Source organism: Perca flavescens, chromosome 13, assembly GCF_004354835.1.
Source record: "Perca flavescens isolate YP-PL-M2 chromosome 13, PFLA_1.0, whole genome shotgun sequence".
NCBI lineage: Eukaryota > Metazoa > Chordata > Actinopteri > Perciformes > Percidae > Perca > Perca flavescens.
The window spans coordinates 24523808-24545915 of record NC_041343.1 but is presented as its reverse complement, the minus strand read 5'-3'; the positions used below and the strand labels follow the sequence as shown (position 1 = coordinate 24545915).

The 22108-nt window shown below is 39.7% G+C and overlaps 2 protein-coding genes across 2 annotated transcripts; both read left to right on the top strand.

Annotated features, from left to right (window-relative positions):
* Positions 1-5274: 5274 nt before the first annotated feature.
* Positions 5275-8179, top strand: btg4 (B-cell translocation gene 4). The gene is made up of 4 exons (XM_028596388.1): positions 5275-5814; positions 6429-6566; positions 6942-7236; positions 7676-8179. The coding sequence occupies exons 1-4, from the start codon at positions 5642-5644 to the stop codon at positions 7886-7888; spliced, it is 819 nt and encodes a 272-aa protein (XP_028452189.1). The 5' UTR covers positions 5275-5641; the 3' UTR covers positions 7889-8179.
* Positions 8180-11810: 3631 nt separating this feature from the next.
* On the top strand, positions 11811-20408 carry LOC114566523 (heterogeneous nuclear ribonucleoprotein A/B). Its single transcript, XM_028595048.1, has 9 exons — positions 11811-11913; positions 13060-13325; positions 13735-13903; positions 14313-14471; positions 15489-15620; positions 16907-17030; positions 17588-17725; positions 18871-18961; positions 19458-20408. The coding sequence occupies exons 2-8, from the start codon at positions 13084-13086 to the stop codon at positions 18939-18941; spliced, it is 1035 nt and encodes a 344-aa protein (XP_028450849.1). The 5' UTR covers positions 11811-11913; positions 13060-13083; the 3' UTR covers positions 18942-18961; positions 19458-20408.
* The last annotated feature ends 1700 nt before the right edge of the window (positions 20409-22108 follow it).

The window sequence follows — 22108 nt, the reverse complement described above, 5'->3', positions numbered from 1 at the left end:
TAATAAAAACATGTTTTTGTATTAAAAGAGGAACTTTTGCTCCTTAAACGGATAATGATTGTATAGCACTTTATCTTTATGAAAGAGAGCTTGTGATTGTTCTCCCCTGACTACACAGGAAAGCCTCTGCAAAATGTGCCATGTAATCAGATTTTAATAAAGTAAATACAAGTAAAAGGATACAATTTGAAATAAAGGTCAGTTGGTTGTTGATTATTTGGTGCTTTTCTGTTGTTTTACCTCAGAAGTAGTATAACATTTGTTCCACTTTCCCTTCAGACATGTGTCTCTGCTTCTTGACTGAATCGTGTTTTTACTTTTTCTTTTTTTTTCTTTCCTATCTAGAGCACCGTTTCCCTGTCTCATGTTGCACGAAACAAAAGCACTGTTAACACTGATCAAATTAAGAAGATGTTGGCCATTAATTTAGTATTGATTATTGGCTCTCGACCAGTCAGCATCATTCCTCCTGATCACATTCTAAAAACCTGCTTCGGAAATAGTTTTCTCTGGACATTTAGTTCACAACTTTATAAAGTGATTCATAGTAGTGAATTCTCTACTAAACAAACCTCGTGGAGGTTTTTAAAGGAGAGTAATTCACGTCCCACTTCTGTCAAGATGTTCCAGAGGCTTGAGTGAAAATGTTTCGTCATTTTGATTTTAAAATGCATATGAACTGACAAACCTGCATCTGTGTGGTTGTCTGACATTTTGCAAATGTCCTCTGAACTTCGACTTGTTGGCACTTTGTTGCCGTCTATAACCTTTACGCTTGTTCACTTGATGAATTTCTACGATGGAAGTTTTAAGTGGGGAAGATTTTTTTATTTGACAGACTGGGTTCAGCTTTATGTAAATTAAATGTTCACTCAAATAAAATATGCTATAAATTGTTCCTTTCTTTATCAGTTTGTGTCTTCTTGCTTGTTCAGTTAGACTGGTACAGTCAATTTCCTTGATTTTAATATTTATTGTTCATTTAAAAAAGGATGTTTAAAAGATCAGAGAGTGAGTTTTTAAATGGTTTGGGTCAGTCAGTGAAACCCAGCTTCTCCATGACATTGTGTAGCGTCTGCTTTTCACCACAGGATGGAGCTGTTGAATGAAAGTGGCTTCCCCCCCCCCAGGAAAAACCTACACATAAAACGGAAATATATACATAGCAGTTCTAGAATTATAACCTGAAACGGGCAATATGAAACAATAAAGAATAGAGCTGCAACTAACAAATATTATTTATTATTGATTAATCTGCAGATCCATTTTCTCAATTCAGAATCCGAAACCTTTTAATTTCCATATAGGTTTTCACATATACAAGGAATTTGCCTTCATGTTTGGTGCTTACAATAAACCTATTAAGAGGCAATAAAGCAGCAAAAGTGTATCGGTGTTTTAAGCCCCCAACGACAGCGATGCCTGGAAGGCACTAGGATTAGGTTTGGTTATGGTTAGGTGCCTTGAAGTCAGCGGTCACAGCCTGGAAGGAGACGTTGGGGGGCTTAAAACACCATCGAGCGCAATGCAACGGTCAATAACAAAAAAAATAGGAAAAGTACTAGAAACAAAAAGGCTTAAAACTGGATAAAAAGTAAATTTATGGAAGCTTCTGGCAGACAACCACAACACTGACGCTACATAAAGGGGAGATGAATATTGACAGGCAACCATTTGTAACCAACCGTTCCCTTGAATAAAATGACAGATTTCTCTGGGTTTGAACATTGTTGTGAACATTTTGGATAATGTAAGTACACAACTAAATTTAGGTCTAGTCGTTTTATACATATAAAATACAGAAAAGTTAGCCTACATATTGCACCTTTTTAAAAAACAAATCAAAATCTTTAGGTAATGATCACAATTAGTTTTATTGACTTCTCCATGTGAATGTTTACGGTCCAATCATCGGTATGTTTTTTGGAAAGTGGGAGAAACTTGAGCACCTAGAGTGAACCCACACCAACACGGGGAGCACACACACATGCGTGCGCGCGCACACACACACACACACACCTCACAGATAGGGTGACGGCAGCAATCCCTCACCATGCTGCTGAGAAGCTGCAGAGTAAACTTCGCATCATCATAAGGAGAACATCTGGAGAGTTGATGAGATATTTTCTTATTCGACTGTCAGTGTGGATCTGAGCTGAAATGGCTTTAACTGCCTGACTCAAAAAGGGGAGGGAGGGGGGTCATCTAAAAGTTGGCGCTACCACGGAAGCAACTATTGAAGAGATTCACAATAGGTTTGCCCAAATATGAGAAGAACCGGAAAACAGCGTTCTTCTTTGGAGTTGGGGCGGGCACAGTCAGCTGAGTCCTCAGGGCCTGGATAAGAAGATCTTCAACAATCCGATTCTGTGATGAGATGGCTTTCAGAAGCCCCTCTGCGGAGCTGAGCTCCTGATGCAGGTCTGCGAACAGAGCCTCGTAGATCTTCTTCAGTCTGTGATTGGTGTCGTGATCTGACTCAGAACTACATGTGTCAGAAGAAACAACTGTGGAGTCAACGGGACTGACCGGCCGGGAAGCTGCCTTCAAAGTTGGTTCAATGTCCGTATTTTCAACTGATGCCTGGCTGATCAAGTCCTCACATTGGTCCTGTGTATCTGTGTCCTCGAAACTCTGCAGCCTCTCGCTGTTGTCAGGTAGGCCTTCTTCATTACGAGACCTATCGTCTGCACTCCAATATGATCCGATATCATTAGAGCTTTCATTGGATATCCAGCCTTCCAAATCGTCACACCAGAACCATGCATTTTCATCTGTGACAGTTGGGTGCCAAAACTCTGTAATCTCTGTCAGTATTTCCACGGCCACTCTTTGTTGAAAGTAGAATAGGTTATGTCACAGGGCCCGTGCTCTATTACCATACGCAGTGGCTTTTCCGCTGCATCGATGCGGTGGAAGGCTGTCGAAATAGTGGCCCTCTCTGAGCTTTTGCTCACTGTGCCCTGATAATTCGATTGGCGCATGCATCGTAGTGTTTGAGTAACTAGACCAATCATGGTGTTAAGAGTTGTGAAAGGGATGCAGTTACACTCCAAATTGGCCATCAGAGGCTAAGTGTGGGATTCCATTAACACAGCTATGCGAGAGTTGACTTTTCCCGTCACCTCGCTGGCTGGCGGCTAGCTGGATGAATTCGTCTAAGCTCTGACAGCGAATGTGTGTCGAGTAATTAAAAGCATCAGCAAAAATCCGTGGAAGGGTGTTGTTCACGTTAGCCAGGACATCATTCTCATTGATGCCGAAGAAACACTGTCTCGGGTTAACATGGTTGAATATCCGAGGGGCTTTCCTGACCAGTCTGAAGTCACATGTTTTATAGCTTCCTGGATAATCGTGCAAGACATGTTTACAATGTGCTGACATAAGTCAACAAGCAAAGTCATACTAGACTTACCATGCGTGCCAGATACCACCGCGTCCCAATAATTTCTAACCAAAGACCTCACATATGGGCCAATGTTTATGCCACAGTCTCTGATTGGAGGGAATTTCACATAAGCGATCACTTGGAGTCCTAATGAGTCCATGTTGATGGTTGACAAAAAAAAAGAAATAATCTCACAACACAATCCTTATTTTTCAGTTTCTGTTGTCTGTCGTTCAGTCTTCACTACAGAAACATTACTTTGCTGCAGTTGTCTAAGCAACCTAAGCATTCTGTTTGCTTTCTAGAACGACATCAGGCGTTCCATTGTGACGTCATAGGGGCGGGGCCTTTCATCCGTCTATGCAAATGAGGCCTGATAGGTCTATACTTGTTTGCAGTGATTACAATATATATATATATATATATATATATATATATATATATATATATATATATATATATATATATATATATATATATATATATATATATATATATATGTATGTCTGTTTGAACCTCTGTATATGAGCATGGGTACAATAAAGAAAATATATATATATATATATATATTTGAAAGAAATATATATTTTTTAAATATATATATTTAAAAATATATATATTTCTTTATTGTACCCATGCTCATATACAGAGGTTCAAACAGACATATAGACAAAAAAGACCAAACCATAAAAACAAAAATTGCATTTACATTTTATTGTGTTTCTTATACTATGCATCATGTTATAATTGTTTAATAACTTAAAGGTCTTGATAGTTTGTTTTGTTTTTAACATAAGATTGTGCTATATTGCTTAAATTCATTATATTCAATTAAATGTACGCCTGACCATTTTCTTATGAATATGGCATTTTCCAAAACTAGTAACTTGTAAAAGAGGCTCTTATCTTGACTCAAGTAAAGCACTACATCAAACATATTCATTTCAACATGTATCTTAAAATATTACTTTAAAACAGTTCAAGGTTGTAAAAAAATATGCTTTCAAAGTTATGCGCACAAATAGGCTGCAACAGATGAAATGTAAGAAGCCACAACAAATGTATTTACAGAAAACAACTGTGTTTCAAGGGGAGACACTGGTGAATGGGGTATACATTTAACTAATATCACCTTTCCCAGTTGATTACTTACATAAAAGCTTTAGTAGGTAGATTTGTTTCGCCACAAAACTCTCTCTGTATTTCTCAGTATGGCTATGTTTAGAAAATTATGTATGGAGTTCCATCGTGTTTTTTTTAATCCTCTGTGTCACCGAGGTTGGTAACATGTGGACTAGAGGATAGAGACAAACTACGCACTATAGCTTTAAGGCAATTATTTTTGTATTAGAAGTTTTTTGTGATGTGATGTTTTCATATGCAAATATGTGCTAATTTGCATAAAATTCCTGAACAGACAAACTGGATAAAGCCAGGTTTAAAATTCTTGTTTCGTATTATAGGCCATTAGAGCCAAAGGTTTTAACCGAGGGAATTTTGGATGTCTCTTTTTATCACCCCATATATAACAAAATACTGTCAACAGCCATTAAGAAAATCAATTTTTTTTTAACTGTTTTTACTGCATTAAAATTCAAAATCTAACTCCGCTTTTGTTTGTTTTTTGTACTTTGGGTGAACTGACCCTTCAATGTTTCCTCTGATGGTATTTTAGACACAAATCTAGTGTCTAATTGTAAGAGTCATAATGTTCCTCTATGTGTCTTCACATTTAGACACAAGTGCTGCACACACACACACACACACACACACACACACACACACACACACACACACACACACACACACACACACACACACACACACACACACACACACACACACACACATAGTCGTTAAGTCAACCAGCTTCAGGTGTGTGAGCTTGTCACACAGCTGAACGGTGATTGTATTAAACCACATGAGAAACTAAGGAGGGAGTGACTCTTTTAGTGTCTGATGTATGTGAGGCTTCTCTACTGAACAAGCTGCTGCTTCTTCATACACAGATTAAGATCTATACATTTTGTTGTTTCATTGGTGTAAAAGCATTCCAACTCAAAGCTGAGTTCCTCCAGCAGCAAATATGTTTGCTTAAGTTGTTCTGCTTCCAGTTTGTCTTGTCAGTTTTATGGTATTTTTTCTATAACGGTAGGATCACCCTACACATGTTTTATTCTCTGCAGAGGTTTTTTTAAAGGACAGGTTTGAGTTTGCTTTGTCAGCTAGAGGGTTAGAGAGTTGTGTGTAGCCATGAAGGAGGAGATCGCTGCTGCTGTGTTCTTTGTTGCTCGGCTGGTTAAGAGATATGGATGTCTGGATAATGATAGCAGGGAGCGCTTCGCCTCTGTCCTCACCTCCGTTCTGTTTGAGAACTACAAGAACCACTGGCACCCAGGTGCACCCACCAAGGGACAGGCCTACAGGTCAGTAAATTTCTTTTTTGAGGTGTGTTAGCCAAACTAAACAAATATGGGCACATAAGCCAAAGCAATCACAAAGGAAGAAACAATAGTGGTAAATGAAATACAAAAAATACAATATAAATTGGGTAGCATATTGTCAAACATTTTAGGAATATTTTCAGGTCTGTAAACTTTTAGAAAAGAACAGTTTTGGTCCATTTTGTGATTGACCTAAATCAATGACAGTCTATATGTAAGCCAACTTTTGAAAGAAGAAATTTTAAATTTTCTCTTAAAGTGGAGACATCCTCACTTTTGTCTGGTATGACCAGTAGCAGGGTAGCTAATCCTAAGTAATGTTAAACCTTTAGATATGTATGTGGAACTGCCATAACTCAGTTTGCAAACTGAAATCATTAATTGTGATTCTTTAATCCTACTGGGATTGTCACCAAAATCTCATATCTGGACTAAAACCATCTACCGATGGCACTAGTGGTAAGAGTGAAAATGGGGTGTTAATCTTGGTGAACCAATACATTGAAATTATACTTTCAATTTTCAACAAGAACTGTGAAATTGCAAGAAGTCCTCAATCTAATATTGCTGAAGCGGCGTTGTTTTGTGTGTTTCAGGTGTCTCCGTATGAACCGTGTGCGGCTGCAGGACCCGGTGCTGCAGCAGGCCTGCGTGCGGAGCATGGTGCGGTACGAGGATCTGGGCCTTCCCCAGGAGCTGACCGTGTGGGTCGACCCTGGAGAGGTGTCCTGCAGGTCAGGCCGCTTAACTCGGTAGAGCATAAGACTTGTAGTGAGATCACAAGTTCAGAGGAGCTGCATGTCATGAGGCGTGTGTTCACCAAAAACAGCAGATCTTCAGTAACATCGAGACACCACCAAAAAAATGGTTCCAACATATCTAATAACATCTAATGGTTACATTTCAGTTTGTGTATGAATTAAACCAGTGAGATCCTACCTATTAAATCGGTAAGCTTCGAAATTGTTAAGTGGGAGTTTCTAAAACTTTGGAGAAAACCAGGCTAGCTGTTTTACCTGGTTTCCAGTCTTTATGCTAAGCTAATCATCTGCCGGCTCTAGCTTCATGTTGAGGGTACGGACCTCTAACTATCGCCGTCCTCTTCGCAGGTATGGTGAACAAAGCACTCCATTCTGCATCTCGGTGGTGGACAGCTGTCGGCGTGGGGATGGGGAATTTTCCCGCCGCATCCATGACGCCGTGGAGCGGGCCAGCCTTGACATCCAATCGGGAAGCTCTTCAGACGAGGAAGAGGGGGGCATAGACAACAGCATGAGTAGTAGCATAAGTAGTAGTAGCATGAGTTGTAGCAACCTATCAGCTCTCTGTCCCGCTCCAATCCTGACCACAAACCCTGAGCACAAAACCATCCCAACTGTTAGCAACCCAAACAGTGTCTACCGGGTAGGTTGAATACATCTGTTTCATTAACCGTAACCATCAACTATCATCTTTGTAGTCTTGACGTAGTTACCATGTACAGATATTGTAGAATGAATTTTAAATGTTGGCTATGGAGTTTTGCTAAGTAGTCAATTGATATCCTTGTCTGGTCCTATCTGGGGCTTTCATATTTAGGTTTCTATAATCTCTTTTAAATGTGTGAGAATTGAACACAGATTTGCCAGTCCATCAACTGGTTCATCTTCTAATAAATGCAGAAGAATTGAACCCAGTCCAATCTTTTGACTGCAGGACATTTAGTTCTGCTTTTTTCTTCCCCATAAACGTATGGTAGTTGACAGCTGGAAAGAATTGATAGTTAACGAATGTTGTTGCCTTGGCGGTTTCTGGAAGTCTGTTCTATTACTGTCTTCTAACCCTTTGCTCCTCTGGTTCTCAGTTCAGCGAGTATTCTCCGGGCGCTCCTCAGACCTGGCTTAGGGAGAAGCGGAAAGCCTTCGCTGGGGATGCATTCCCACCTCTGCCTCCCCCAGTTGGAGGGCCGACCTCCCAGTTCTCAAGCCAGAAAGGCTTCAAGCCATATGGAGCCACATTCACCTTCACTGGGCCTCGTCTTGACAAGTACCACTGGGTCAGCCAATCCCGATCCTAGAGTGAGCCCAAACTTCTTCCTAGAACCAGAATTGGGTTACTGCTCGGTGCGGAAGCAGGAACGGCTGCCATGATGCCAGATCAAAACCGTTTCAGGACGGGTTTACGTATTTGTTATTTGTGTATGATTTAAAGTAATGCTGTTTAAGCATGTTTTTAAACTTTCAATATTCAAGTATTTTAAATGATTCTCTCTAAATTTTTTTTGTTTTTTAAACTAAAATTAAACTAAGTGTAAATGAGTAACATTAACTGTCATGGAAAAGAAATAAATGCATCCGTGTCAGCTCTACGTTTTGGTTTGGTTGTTAACTACTACTGTTTCATTACATCAAGTTCTAGTTACGCTAACATTTGGCTGAATTGTCTAATTTCCTTATCCTAAAAGTGTGCTGCTGCTTTCTGCGTCAGGATACTTGTGTAAAACAGATTTTTCATCTCAGCGAGACTTTCTTAGAGACCCCTGGTGTCAAAAATTCAAACTGTACTTCTCTCAATGTGTCAGGGCTAAGCAGGTGTGTGTTTTCCCCCAATGTAATCAATTCAGACGTGTGTATGTATGACACGACACTGCCTGCACAGCAATCACATTCACCACCGGGAATCGGTAATGCAGTATACGCTGCGAAATGGACAACAGTATACCCAATGATGCGCAAGTAATTGCTTAAAGAAATGGCTTGACATTTTTGGAAATTTAATTGGCTTCTGGGAAGACTTGAATGAGAAGATTGATATCACTTGTCTGTTACATATAAGGTTGCAGCCAGCTAACTTAACAGACTTGAAACTGAGGGAAACAACTAGCCTGGCTTTGTTCCCCAAAAAATACACCTACCAGCACCGAAGCCCACTAAAAATGTTATTTCTTCGATTATGCTGTAAAAAAAAAACTGTCCTTGCTCTGAGTAGGCAGGTTAAACCAAGAAATAGTCCAGTGAGCTTTAGGACTTTGTTATAGTTTGGCTAAAGTATCCAGACACCTCATTTGAATGTCATTTCTATGCTAACTTAAGGATAAACAAGGATAACTTACCAAAATTGTAAGAGTTTGTTGACATGTCAATCATTTTTATCCCAGTTGAACTATTGAAATCATTAATTTATCATAGAATATGTTGACAAGGTAGAGAAATGATTTGTTTGAAGGTATGCTGGGTTCAAATTCTTTCTTTTCAAAAGCGCTGCCGTGATGCTCCTCCCACTGGGAATAGATCAAAGGTTTTTTTTTTTTTTTTTTTTTTATATGGCTCTGGTATTTTAACAGGTTACCATAAAAGTAAATACTGATTAGCAAATATTAATAGTTAAAAGACTCCAGAGTTTACCAAGGACTGAGGCACGCATGCTCCAGCCAATAGTTTTCAGATATTTATTTTGAAATTCCTTTCAATTGGCTCTTTCTGAGGCTGGGTCACATTAAGAAAGGAAGTTGAACTCCAATTCTGCTGACCACAGGCTGAAAGCTCTGTGTACCTCCGTATGATTGGATTAACACAACTTGAAAAATGTTTGCACTCATGTAAATAACAGCAGTGTCTAAACTAACTATTGGTGCTGTCATGTACAGTATAAAAGTATTTATATGTGGATATATGAGTGCTGATCTTACCTGCTGTAGCAGCAATTCTCATGGCTCTGTTTACAAGTGACCACTGCTGAAGAAACAACCGTTTCCACAACTACGCTTTACTGTGTGTGTGTGCGTGTGTGTGTTCCTATGCCCATGTCTCAGGTCATGCCTCGACTGGCCCCTGGCTGGCAGGTATGTTGCCGGGCTGCAGCAGTAAACACTCACCCTCAGCCCCCAGGATTTCAATTTGCCTGTTGTATTTAATGTGACCACAGCACTCTTGCATGTCGTTACATTTATTAATTTCAGCCCCACGTTATTCTCTTTTTCAAATCTTAGGAGGCTTTGCAGAACCCTGATTTATTTTTGCACTCAGGGATGATTCACGCATAGGTACTGAAGCAATTTAGTATTGCACTTCCAAATAGTTGGATGACTTGCGAGAGAAAAACAATGTTAAATGTAGGCCTAAAATATGTAACATTTGGGATTTTCCAGTTTTTCCCATTAGTTCAGTTTCATTTACTTTATTAGTCATAGTTAAAGCAAGGTTAACAGTCCAATGCAATACATTGGACGACTAAATGGGTCAGCTCAGCAATAAAAACACTAGCCATATAAACATGAAATTAGATAAAAAATGAGAATAAGATGTTAGATAAGATAGAAGAAAATGTAAATGCATACATGACACAGGATAGTTACATTACGTGTCATTTTTTTTTGATAGCGTGTAAAAGTAGTTAACAAGTTCATCCAACAGTAGAGATATGGGATATGAAAGATAGATACATAAAAATATAGCACTATATACATGAAAAAGAGGATTTGTGTGTGAGTGACGATTGTATACAACAGTTATGCACAAAGGATATGCAGCAGTCCACGTTCAATAGCAGCAATTATATAGTGCATTCAAATAGTCGTGATGCATTGTTAGAAACAAAAGCCCACTTCTGAGAATACCAAAACTATGTTACCATTTGCAAAACTGCAATCGGTGCTCCACAAGGTGCTGTGTTCTTAAAACTGGTCAGCAAATTAGAATACTTTAATAATAATATTATAACCTTTTTTTTAACATAGTAAAGTTCAAACCTGGATCCACATCACGCCTATGATTCCCCCTGCTCAGACACTGTAGATAAAGACGTCTGTGTGACAAATCACTGGACATGACTGCGGTAATGTCATCACATGCCAAGCTCATAACCTCTGAGTGTATATTGACCTAAACTTTGATTTTGTAAATGCACACAAAAAAATCACTTTATTTGAGTAGAAGAGACCGTTGATGCATGGTTTTGGAAAACACTCCTAAACTGCTGCAATGACAATGGTTCATATTGTCTGATCTGAAACTGTAACAAAGTTGGACAACTGTTGTCCCCTTGTGGATTATCCTATCAAATATTTGCACACCATACCATCGCAGCTAGCCTTCTGTTCCTTCCTGCTTTGCATCTATTTTCCAGCAATCAAACAACTTTCTGTGTCTCTGCTAAGTGACCTCATAATGAATCAAGATGAGAAATATAAGTAGTGTAAACAAGTGGCAAGTGGAGTAGTGCAATAGCAACAGCAGGCTGAAATACGTTTAGCTGCTGCCTCCATCCACAGCAGTAGCCTACATTGATAAGCTGTCTGTCCTCCCTGCTTCTCCAAACTGGGGACGTGCTGCCATCTAGGCTATATCCACTCGCCATATCTAGGCTACTGTATGTAATACACATATAGATAAGTACCTTATACAACCGCACTTCAAAATATCCGAACTAACCCTTTTATGTGAATGCATTTGGAGTTGTGACACACATTTTCAGGGTTAGAACACCGTTGACATAAGTGCATCAAAACCTATGTCATATACCATAAAACAGGATTATTTACCCCTATTAATTTGTATGCAAACTACATTTGTTTATTAAAACTGCAACTAAAAACATCTTAAACTAAATTCTGACATAATCATCAAATACCCCTCATCAGTGTGTCTACCGGCGTGCCTGTTCTTTGTTACCGTTACCGAAATAGAAAGTGCGCATGAAACCCTGCAGTGAAGAACTGTTCATTTCTAAAGCTGCTTGAGACCATGGATGTATTAAGAGAACTTAATACATGCTTTTTTATTCGCCGAGCAAAATATATATGTAGCATTGTAGTACCGCATGCGCATCGAGTAAAATAAAATGTAATAACAAACGCGGGGCAGTAAGAAAGCATAGGAAACGAGGGACATTTGCTGCCGTTTCCTCTCTGTCATCAATGCGTCAGCTAATCAGCCAATCACATCATGTCTTTATTCGTAAATGTCCAATCACAGACTTTGTCATTGCGACGTCCTCTCAGCTCCTCCTCACATCCGGTCGTATATATGTTGCCACGAGTTAGCGGCGAATTTGGAGTGTCCATTTTGAGCAGCGAGTCGGCGTCTCCGGTATTTTCCCCTTAAAGTAAGCACGATTTATTGTTTATGTTATTGAGTTTACATATACTGGAGGGAGTTTAGCTTTGCACCGCGTTTCATTTCATTGAGGTATTTGCTATCAGCCTGATTTCATCGGTAATGTGTCTCCTTGTTAGCAGTAAATCTAGCTACCTCTGTGTGTTAGCCGCAGTGGTGCTAGGTAGCTAAATACGTTAACGCGGTTATTGCGCTTATTGATGAGCCGTTTATCAACCGTAGTAGAAATTAAGCCATTCTGCGTGAATGTGATTGTTTGTGTTATCTGTTCCGCCTATTCGGACTTTACTGGTTATTTTTGATTCAGGTTCAGCTAATGTTACTAGCCAGGCCTGCACTCTGTCCCAAGCGGCAACGGAGCAAAGCGCGGTCCGCTTGAACACTGAGCATGGAGATTCACGCTGGATTATTGCTCCTTTTTTGTTAGCCAAGTCTTTGTTTCCTTGTAAACCTGCAACAGTGTATATCACCCTGCACTGTTCCAATATTGACCTTAAGATGGTGTTTGACTACAATATAATACAATATGGTCAAATTAAAAATCAGATTAAATAAAGAAACCTTTGTGTTTATCACTAGCAGATACTTTATTTATCCCCTTGGGGAAAATCGGGTGTCCAGTAGCTCAGCCATTTAACAAGACTTAAAAAAAGTCATGTAAAAAAAAATAAAAGGGATAACGTGAAGGTGACAATAAATACAACTATATTGAAGGTGCAAATGAAGCTAATTGGCCAGCTAAAGACAAAGAGACTAGTATACTAGACGGTATGTTGTAAGAAATGCTTAAGGCCATTTGAATGTATCAACGTTTGCGTTTACCAAAATGTGTTATGCAAGATTTTAGGCATATTTATTTATATAAGCACATATGTCGAAAACCCAAAGGCAACCCAATGTGCTTTACAGATCACACGGATACAAATAAAATAAGTGATCTTGGGAAAAGAAGTATAAAAGACAAATGATTAATAATAATGTAATTTTATATATATATAAATAAATAAAATGTTATTTCTTGCCAGCCATTTTCCCACAAGGAAATTGTTAATAGACCTTATCTATATGTTAATGACCCCGATCCTAGTTTTCATCAATCTCAGGATCATCCTAAATTTGTCTTGTAATATCTCAGTCTCTTGAAGAGCCCACCGTCAGAATGGCAGACGCTGATAATCTCCTCATGGAGACATCGGACCAGAACGGCAACGAGGGAGAGGACGACCAGAACGGAGCCGAGCAGGAGCTGATGGGTGGAGAGGAGGATTGCCTGGAGAGCCAGGAGGGCCAGGAAGGTCTGGAAGGTCAAGAAAGTCTGGAAGGCCAGGAAGGTCTGGAAGGCGTGGAAGGTGGCGCAGATGGAGGCAAGATTGACGCCAGCAAAGGAGAGGAGGATGCTGGGTGAGTTTTCCCCTGAGACCATCTCACTCCTTGTATGAGCACCTGTAAGGTCATGAAACAAAAAATGCATATTCACTTGCGGATGAAACATTAGTTTTATTTATCGCAGGTGATATCGTTATCGCATTTTTTTTTCTCTATCGTACAGCACGGGTATAACTAGTCCGTCTTTTCGGTTAATTTTTTTCCTGGCAACTTGTGCATGAATTTCCTACGCAATTGACAAAGGATGCCAAGTGCAGAGGGAAATAAAGGGAAGGGCAGAAGACAAATATTTGGGTGATCAGAAATGGATATATGCACTTAAAAAGCGCTTTGTATTCTGTATCGGTTAAGGCTACACATGCAATAACTGGTGTAAAATAAAAAATAAAGTAAGAAACAGCAAGGTGTCCCTATTTGTTTGCAGTAAAATGTTCGTGGGCGGCCTCAGCTGGGACACGAGTAAAAAGGACCTAAAGGATTACTTCAGTAAGTTCGGCGAGGTTTCAGACTGCACCATCAAGATGGACTCAAACACTGGCCGATCCAGAGGCTTTGGCTTCGTTCTCTTCAAAGACTCCTCCAGCGTGGAAAAGGTGCGTCACTCTGATTACCAGCTCTTTAACATGTACCATCACTCTATTGGTCTATTATCAGGGCAATACTTGCATGATGATGCCTGAGTGGAAGCATAAGATGAATAACTCCTCGAGCTTTGTTTTTATTTCGGTGTGCACCTAAAGGTAGTGGTTTGTGACTAATATCAAATTCAATTTTAATGAGCATGCAGTTAAAGTGGACCACAGACAAAGTCGTCATATTGCTCAAAAGAATTGGGGTTTCACTCCTTGGGCTGTACCTCAAATGTTGCCACGCCATTCTACCGTCACTTCTAGAGACGGTTACATGAGATGTCACACAATGCAAGGGGATATTTCCAGGCTTTCGATCAACCATTGCCGTGTTTTAGAGCTCCATGCAAACTATGATAATGTGTGTCTTCAGGTGCTCGAGCAGAAGGAACACAGACTGGACGGACGTCCAATCGACCCAAAGAAGGCGATGGCCATGAAGAAAGAGCCCGTCAAGAAGATCTTTGTCGGTGGTTTGAACCCTGAGGCCACGGAGGACACCATCAGGGAATATTTTGGGGCTTTCGGAGAGGTGAGTTTTACTAGTAGTCCTATTATTAATGCACATATGCATTGCTCAAATACAAAATTTGGAAGGGAGGATGATTTATTTTTTATTTAACCAGGTAGGCCAATTGAGAACATTCTCATTTGCAACGACAACCTGGCCAAGACAAAGCATAAACGTGCGAGACATTAAATACGCGCAAAATATAAACCTAAAATACAGTGAAGAATCTACCAAAAAACGGGTCTAATATTGAGTCAATAGTTTGTGTAATGTCTAAGTAGTATGGCAGTAACGCAGTACAATACAGTAGTTAAAGTAAAAATATAGTGTAGTACGGTCTATATGCAGTTTGTGCAAAAGGGCACTATTTGAATACTATGACTGCCACACAACCATGTTTGATTGGTCAAATCCTTGAGTTTGCTTCCAATTAAGCTACTGACTGATGAACAAGGGCCTGGTTGAAACCAAGTTGCAGGTTTATCTGCTAGTGAGAACTCCTGTAGTGTAGTTTGTCCTCAGACTAAAGAAAACACAAAATCCAAAGGAATGAATCTTATGCAGGGAATACAAATGTTCATTGTCTAGGCAAAGATTGCATTTTGTTAGGTTTTATTTTTTTTTCTCTCCAGTTTTTAGCACGCCAACATTGCAATAAAAACAATGGTATCTCTTGACACTGGTAAAACCCTTCAGCCCTTCCTGGTGTCTACCTGGTACTATCCCTGCTCACCCATAAAAGTTAACTTTACCTGGAGGCTCACACTGACAAAATCATACTGAAGGTTTATTTTTTCTCTTTCATTTTAAAATGACCTAAATTTTGAAATGTTGATCATAGATGTTGGGCTTGTGATTGTTGAATTATCCAGAGACTTGACCTACAGGTTGGTACAGACTGGGTTTGGTCTGCCAAATAAAACAACCAGTAGAAAACATCTGCTAAATGAAAATGACGTTTATTGTGATGCCATTGAGTTTCATAGATGTGCATCAACCCTTTTAACACAAGAATCTCCACTCTTATTCTCCTTCTAGATCGAAACCATTGAGCTTCCCATCGACCCCAAATCAAAGAAAAGGAGGGGTTTCATCTTCATCACGTACAAAGAAGAAGCCAGTGTCAAGAAGTGTCTGGAGAAGAAATACCACAACATCCAGGGCGGCAGGGTACGTACACTTATCTCAGCAGCGTTGGGTGGTCGATGGTACCGGGGACATTTCTGATCCATTGCGATGGCGTCCCTGTTACCTTGTGTAGGGCCCTGCAGCGTGACTCGTAGGGCTAGGTATCGCCAGTGATTTTCCCAATTCAATTCACAAGGATTTTTTTTTCTCAATATTGATTGGGTATGTTTCGGTTTCACTACCAATTTTGCTTGGTTATGAGATTCTGACAACTAATGCTGTAAATTCTACAGGACACCTCTTAACTGGTGCATTATTAAAAATATTAATGTTTACATTAAGAATTGACCCCAAAGCTGTTGCATTAAGTACTTTTAACATGAACACACTCTTGCAGATGACGCTAGAGCCCGACCAATAAAGGATTTTTAAGGCCGATATCTATACAAATAGTTGGTGATTTAAAAATCCACGATCGTCCGATATATATTTAAAAAAAAAAAAAAAAAAAAAAAAAAAATCCAGAAACTCGTAAACAAAACCTAAACAGATTTCCTTAACCTTAGTTATTTGTAGTTATTGAGTCCTCACTTAAATATGATAATGAAGTTTAAAAATGTTTTTATTGTCAGAACAGAGGAACATCAAAATCTATTAAAGTTCTGATAAATAAAATGTGTAAAAATACAAACTTAAGATATGAAACTTAAAGTCCTTTGAACAAAAACAGTGTTGCCAACAGGGACGTTGTAGAGCACCCTCTGGTGGACAAACTATGCAACCCCAACACTCGTAACATGGCTGAAGGGTGTTTCATCCTTATTTTATTTTTAAAATGTTCATAAACCTCCATTATAAACGCCGATACTGAGTTTGGAAAATGCTGAATATCAAGGTTTGTCTTAAGGCCCACACGGTCAACCCTCGGCAGAAAAGGCAGTTGGACTGATCGGTCTCCCCGAGTTGGTCAAAAAAGTGCCTCGGAACACCAAAGCGACGAGACATGATAAATCTCCATAACAATCTGTATTGTCGCCCAAAAATTAAAACCGGCAGCTGATTGGACAAACTCTGACTGTTTCTCGGGCTTTAGGTCGTCTAGTTTCATGTGCTGCCACAATCCTCTTCTAGCTTTTAAACAGATTTAGAATTTTGAATTTATGTTGGATCATAAGAGCTGCCCTTGTGACCTGTAACCCCTTGATCTCTTGGTGAGGGATGGGTCATTGGTTCGCAACTTAATCTCACCACAGATGAACTTAAACTTAATTTAGACAAAATTGCAGGAATGTAGTTGAATTATGTGTGTGTTTGCGTCCCTTCCACAGTGTGAGCTGAAGATCGCCCAGCCAAAGGAGGTGTACCAGCAGCAGCAGTATGGAGCGGGACGTGGTGGTGGTGGTGGTGGCGGCGGCAGTGGTTATGGAGGCCGGGGAGGCAGGGGCCGTGGAGGTAAGGAAGGAAACTTTCTGGGTTTCATCTAGCAAAGGAGGAGTGAATGGGTTGTCCCAAACTCTGGAAGCACATCTTACTGGCTGGAGAGCAAAATCAATGTCAAAATTTAATTGAGAAACTTGATTTATAAATGCCTCTTTGCCCTGAAGGTTGGAGTGGTATAGAGAAAAATGGGATAGTAACGGCACAATGTAACAAAGGAGAAGGCAGTTCTCAATGCATCAATCTAGAGTCTGTTAAATGCTTCTTCAAAAATGTATACTTTCATCATTGACCCGCAACCCCTTTTTAAAGGTGTAGTTCTGATATTTGGAAGTTGGGTTGTATGAGGTACTTAGCCATGGTCAGTATATTACCTACAGTAGATGGTGGTCAGCACGTATCCCCGCCCTTTGGCAGACTCTGATCCCAAAGTGTCTTGCATATCTTTTTTTTATTTGACAAACTATAGTAACCAGAACATACCACTCAAACTTGGAAAATGATTTTCAGCATTTAGTGGTTATAATTGTATGAAAAGTTGTCAGGTGTGAACTATGCACTTTGTGTCTCAGGTCAGGGCCAGGGCTGGAATCAAGGCTATGGAAACTACTACCAGGGATACGGTAACCAAGGCTATGGTGGATACGGTGGCTATGGCAACTATGACTACACTTCTGGTTACTATGGATATGGTCCCGGATATGATTACAGTAAGTACTCCCACAAGCTGTCATGTCAGTTTTTGGGTAGATCATGGTTACATGGATCTTTATTTTTATTTTATATTGTGATGGGTATCCATAGAGAAAATGTAGACTAACACGTGTTGGAGGGACAAGCTGTCAATCTTCCTCAATTATGCCATTTGATTTTGGTTAGTTATTTTTGTTCTGTTTGAATTTAATTATTGAATGCTAAAATTCAGCCTGTTTTTTAAATTTTTTTTACTACACTACTTAGGCCTATGCAATGACAATGCCACCAGCCGAGCTCCTATAACAGGCCATGCACACAAGATTGAGTTAATTAATGTAACGTAAGCATTTTGACTCGTCAGTTTTTAAGTATTTCCCATCCATCTTTGATTCCTAGCTGTCACTTCCTCTCTGACTCAGTCTCTCTAGAGTAGCTCCATGTCCCAATGTCCAGCCTTGTGGTGTTTGCTCCAGCAAACTTTATTGTTCAGATGTGACAAAAGCATTTATTTATATGCATGCAGGGCAAGAACGCATTATAAAAAAATACACATTTGAATAGAAATTTTAACATTCAAGTAGTATTTTTTTCCTTTTACTATTCAACTCCTGGAATTTGTTCCAACAGCCTTAATCGGTATTGGTTTAAGTACGACTCAATATTATGTCGGCGCATCACTCGCTTGATTAAAATGCTTCGATTATGTTAACCTTACTATTGTTCCATTAAGACGAAGTCTGTTGTTTCTTCATAGTGTCTCAACTGGTCTTCGACTCAATCTGGCATGTGAACAGAATACAGAGCGATCAACAACTTTAGCACACACCTGTCAGTCTGTGACAATGTAAACATCGTTTGAAAGAAAGCAAATGACTGTATTTCTAGAGTTGTCTTTCCTTGGGAGTCTTACCGGATATTCCAATAACGCGTCTGTCTCCGGAGAGCATGTAAAGTGGCCAGTACTAGCCGACCTGAACTTGAAATTCCTGTTAGACCCCTCGATTTTTCTCTCGTAGATGGCCAATGCGACTTGTTTTGTTTCCAGTTAGCAACCTCCTATGTTTAATTGTTCCTCAACACTGAGCAGATTGAATAGTGCTATGTCTTTGCTGCATGCCGAGGGACTGAATATGACTCGTCTATCCTCTCTGCCCCACAGACCAGGGCAATGGCAGCTACGGAAAAACACCAAGACGGGGGGCACACCAGACCAGCTACAAGCCATACTGATGATCAAGTGGTAGCGCAAGGTATGCCATGGCCAAAACTTCCCTTCTTTTAGATCCTGTCACAGTGCCCGTAAGCACAGGCAGTTAAAGGGATCGTTCAGGTTTTTTGAAGTTGTATGAGGTACTTAACCATAGTCGGTGTATTACCTACAGTAGACGGTGGTCGGCACACCCCCAGGTTGCTTAGCTTCGATGTTTCCTGCTCGGTTAGTTTGTTGTTGTGCAACTTCTTTCTGCTCGGTTAGTTGTTATTGTGTGACTTTGGTGTTTTTTTAAAAGTTAGGAATTAACCACAAAACTAACCGATCAACGCAGCGGTAGACAAGCAAATCTGTTCTGGGAGGTAAAATTACTTTTTGTCAAAGGAGTCTGGTGGCTTTGAGGAGAGCATAGATAACGCTTCAGTTCCCCCAAATGTTTAAGAACTATTTTCTCAACAAGGTACCCCTTTTGTGCAGCTTATTTATGTCTGTTTTCTGAAGTGAAGAAAATGTGACCAAGTTGTGTCGTCCCTCAGGACTCCAGTGATCCAGTGAGACCGACGGCTGGATGGACACACTGGGCATGACACAACCTCTTTTATGACAGACGACCATTTGTACAGAAAACATCTGAAATGTAACTTTTTTTTTTTTTTTTTTTTTTTTTTAAATCCTATCATTTTTAGGTTTTACTTTACCCTTTGGTGTCTTTTTTTTTTTTCTTTTTTTTTCTTCTCTCTTCCCCCTTCCACATTTCCATCAATGGAAGTGTAATTTTTACTGTACTTTTTGGTACCTGTTTTGATTCTAATGTATTGTAAGGCTTGTATTTTACATGTTTGCTGGCTTTACAGGTTGAAAATCTTGGCGCTGTAAAGGAGCTTTTTTGACAAATAAACAGTTTTCAGTAATTTTTTTTTTTTGGTTCTGGTGCTTCCAGGTTTTGGGGTGGAAGATTATGAAGTTCAACGGGTTTAGGATTCAAATTCAGTTGTCAACATTGATTTCTCGGTCTTTTGTAGCCGCACAATTCAATAATCTGTATTGAAGCAATGTTGAGTGTAACTCAAGAATTATGTTTCACATTCCCTCAAATCACACTTTTTTTTTTTTTTTGCCCTTCGCAGTGTATCGAGATTATTTTAACCTTAGCTATAATTTCTTAAAACTGAAACGACTGGCTGCAAGCTTCATCCTTCCAGGACGTTCTGAATTCACCAAGAATCAACATCTCAAAGCATATAGCTGTGTGGGATGTAAAAGGCGGGGGGGATGAATTGAAATACATTTTTACATAAGCAACTTGTTTAAGTTTCTATGCTGGTTTAGTTTGCGTTTGTCAAGTGTTAGTTTTTTTGTTTTTTAGAAATAACCGCTTTGAAGTTAAATGTTTGCTTAGTTTTTTTTCTGGACAGACTTCAGGCCACTGGAGTCTCCTCAACTAGTGTCTCTGGCAATTTATTAGTAATAAACCTTTCCGTTTGTAATATATTGTGTATTTCTAATGCTTAATGTTACTGTTAATTTATTAGTCCTGGGTAATAAACCGTTGAAGTTCAGGTGCTTGAATGCGCTCGGTTTTCAGGACTTAAGTGTGTACAGGAGAATTATTCCTGTCATCCAAACAAGTATGATGCCATAAGGGTGAAGTGTTTAGTAACTGAATTTGGTGAATTATGCTGACCTAAATTGTATCATGATGCTTAAAAGGAAAAAATGGATTTGCCAAACTAAAGACGTGTCCCACTGGCTGGAATGGAAATGCTCAGAAGTCATGCAAGTTTAAATTATTTCTGTTTAAAAGTGGAAATTTTGGTTTGAAGGATGGTTCGATCACCAAACTCGTTAGGGTTCAAACTCCCGAGACTGCAGATACGGAGCAAATATCGGCACAATCTGGCTTCTTATTCAGTTTAGACTATAGTACTGTCTGAGAAGCATCAAGTTCCCCTTAGGAGCAAGAAGTGAAGAGGTGAAAACATTTATGCCTCAGGGTTGTTGAATGTAAGGACTACCACCATAAGTAGTCATCTGTTCACCCTACGTACATTTTTAACTTTGGTACAGTTTAAAGCCAGGATTGAAAAATTGTACCTAAAAGGATCCTCTGCCCTGTGTTATATGGGCCAAGTGTTTCAAAAAACTAAATCTGGGTCTGATCCAGATTTGGAAATCCCATGTTTCGAACAATGGATTGGATTACTGATCCAAATATCAAATTTCAAGATTACCAAATCTGGTTTACCAGAGCCTTAAAGGGAACCAACAGTGTAGCCTACTGGCTAAGCAAAGAACAGGTTGGCAAAATACCGGTGGCCACAAATAGCCATTGTTTTTAGGTCCCATGACATGGTGCTCTTTGGATGCATTTATATAGACCTTAGTGGTCCCCTAATACTGTATCTGAAGTCTTTTATATAGACCTTAGTGGTCCCCTAATACTGTATCTGAAGTCTTTTATATAGACCTTAGTGGTCCCCTAATACTGTATCTGAAGTCTTTTTCCTGAAATTCAGCCTTGGTGCAGAATTACAGCCACTAGAGCCAGTCCCACAATGAGCTTTCCTTAGGATGTGCCATTTCTGTGTCTGTAGCTTTAAATGCTATTTAGGAGGAGAGAAGGTGGGTTAAGGTGGAGGGTGGGGGTGTGGCCTTGACCAACTGCCACTTTGCTCATTTGAAAGCCATGATGTCTCTCTCTCATGGGTGGGCCAAATTCTCTGGGTGGGCAAAGCAGAGAAATGGGAGGTAACCTTGCTCCTTATGACCTCATAAGGAGAAGATTCCAGATCGGCCCATCTGAGCTTTCATTTTCTCAAAGGCAGAGCTTTGAGTTTTGAAAAACCCAAAGGGCAGGTTTGATCCAGATCACATGTAAAATCAGATTACATGCTCTGTTCTTAGTTCGGAATCCCTCTTTTGCTTTTGAAAAACCCATTTCCAAGATTTGATCCAATCCGTGATCCGAAATCCCACTGGATTACTTTTGAAAAACTGGGCCAAGGGGATTCAGCTTTTGCTGATGATCATATACAGTCAGGCCCAGAAATATTTAGACTGTGACACACAAGTTTTGTTATTTTAGCTGTTTACCAAAGCATATTCAAGATAGATTCAAGAAGACAACAGTGGCGGATGATAGCAGGATCCTTTTCATGGTAAAGAAAAACCCCTTCACAACATCCAC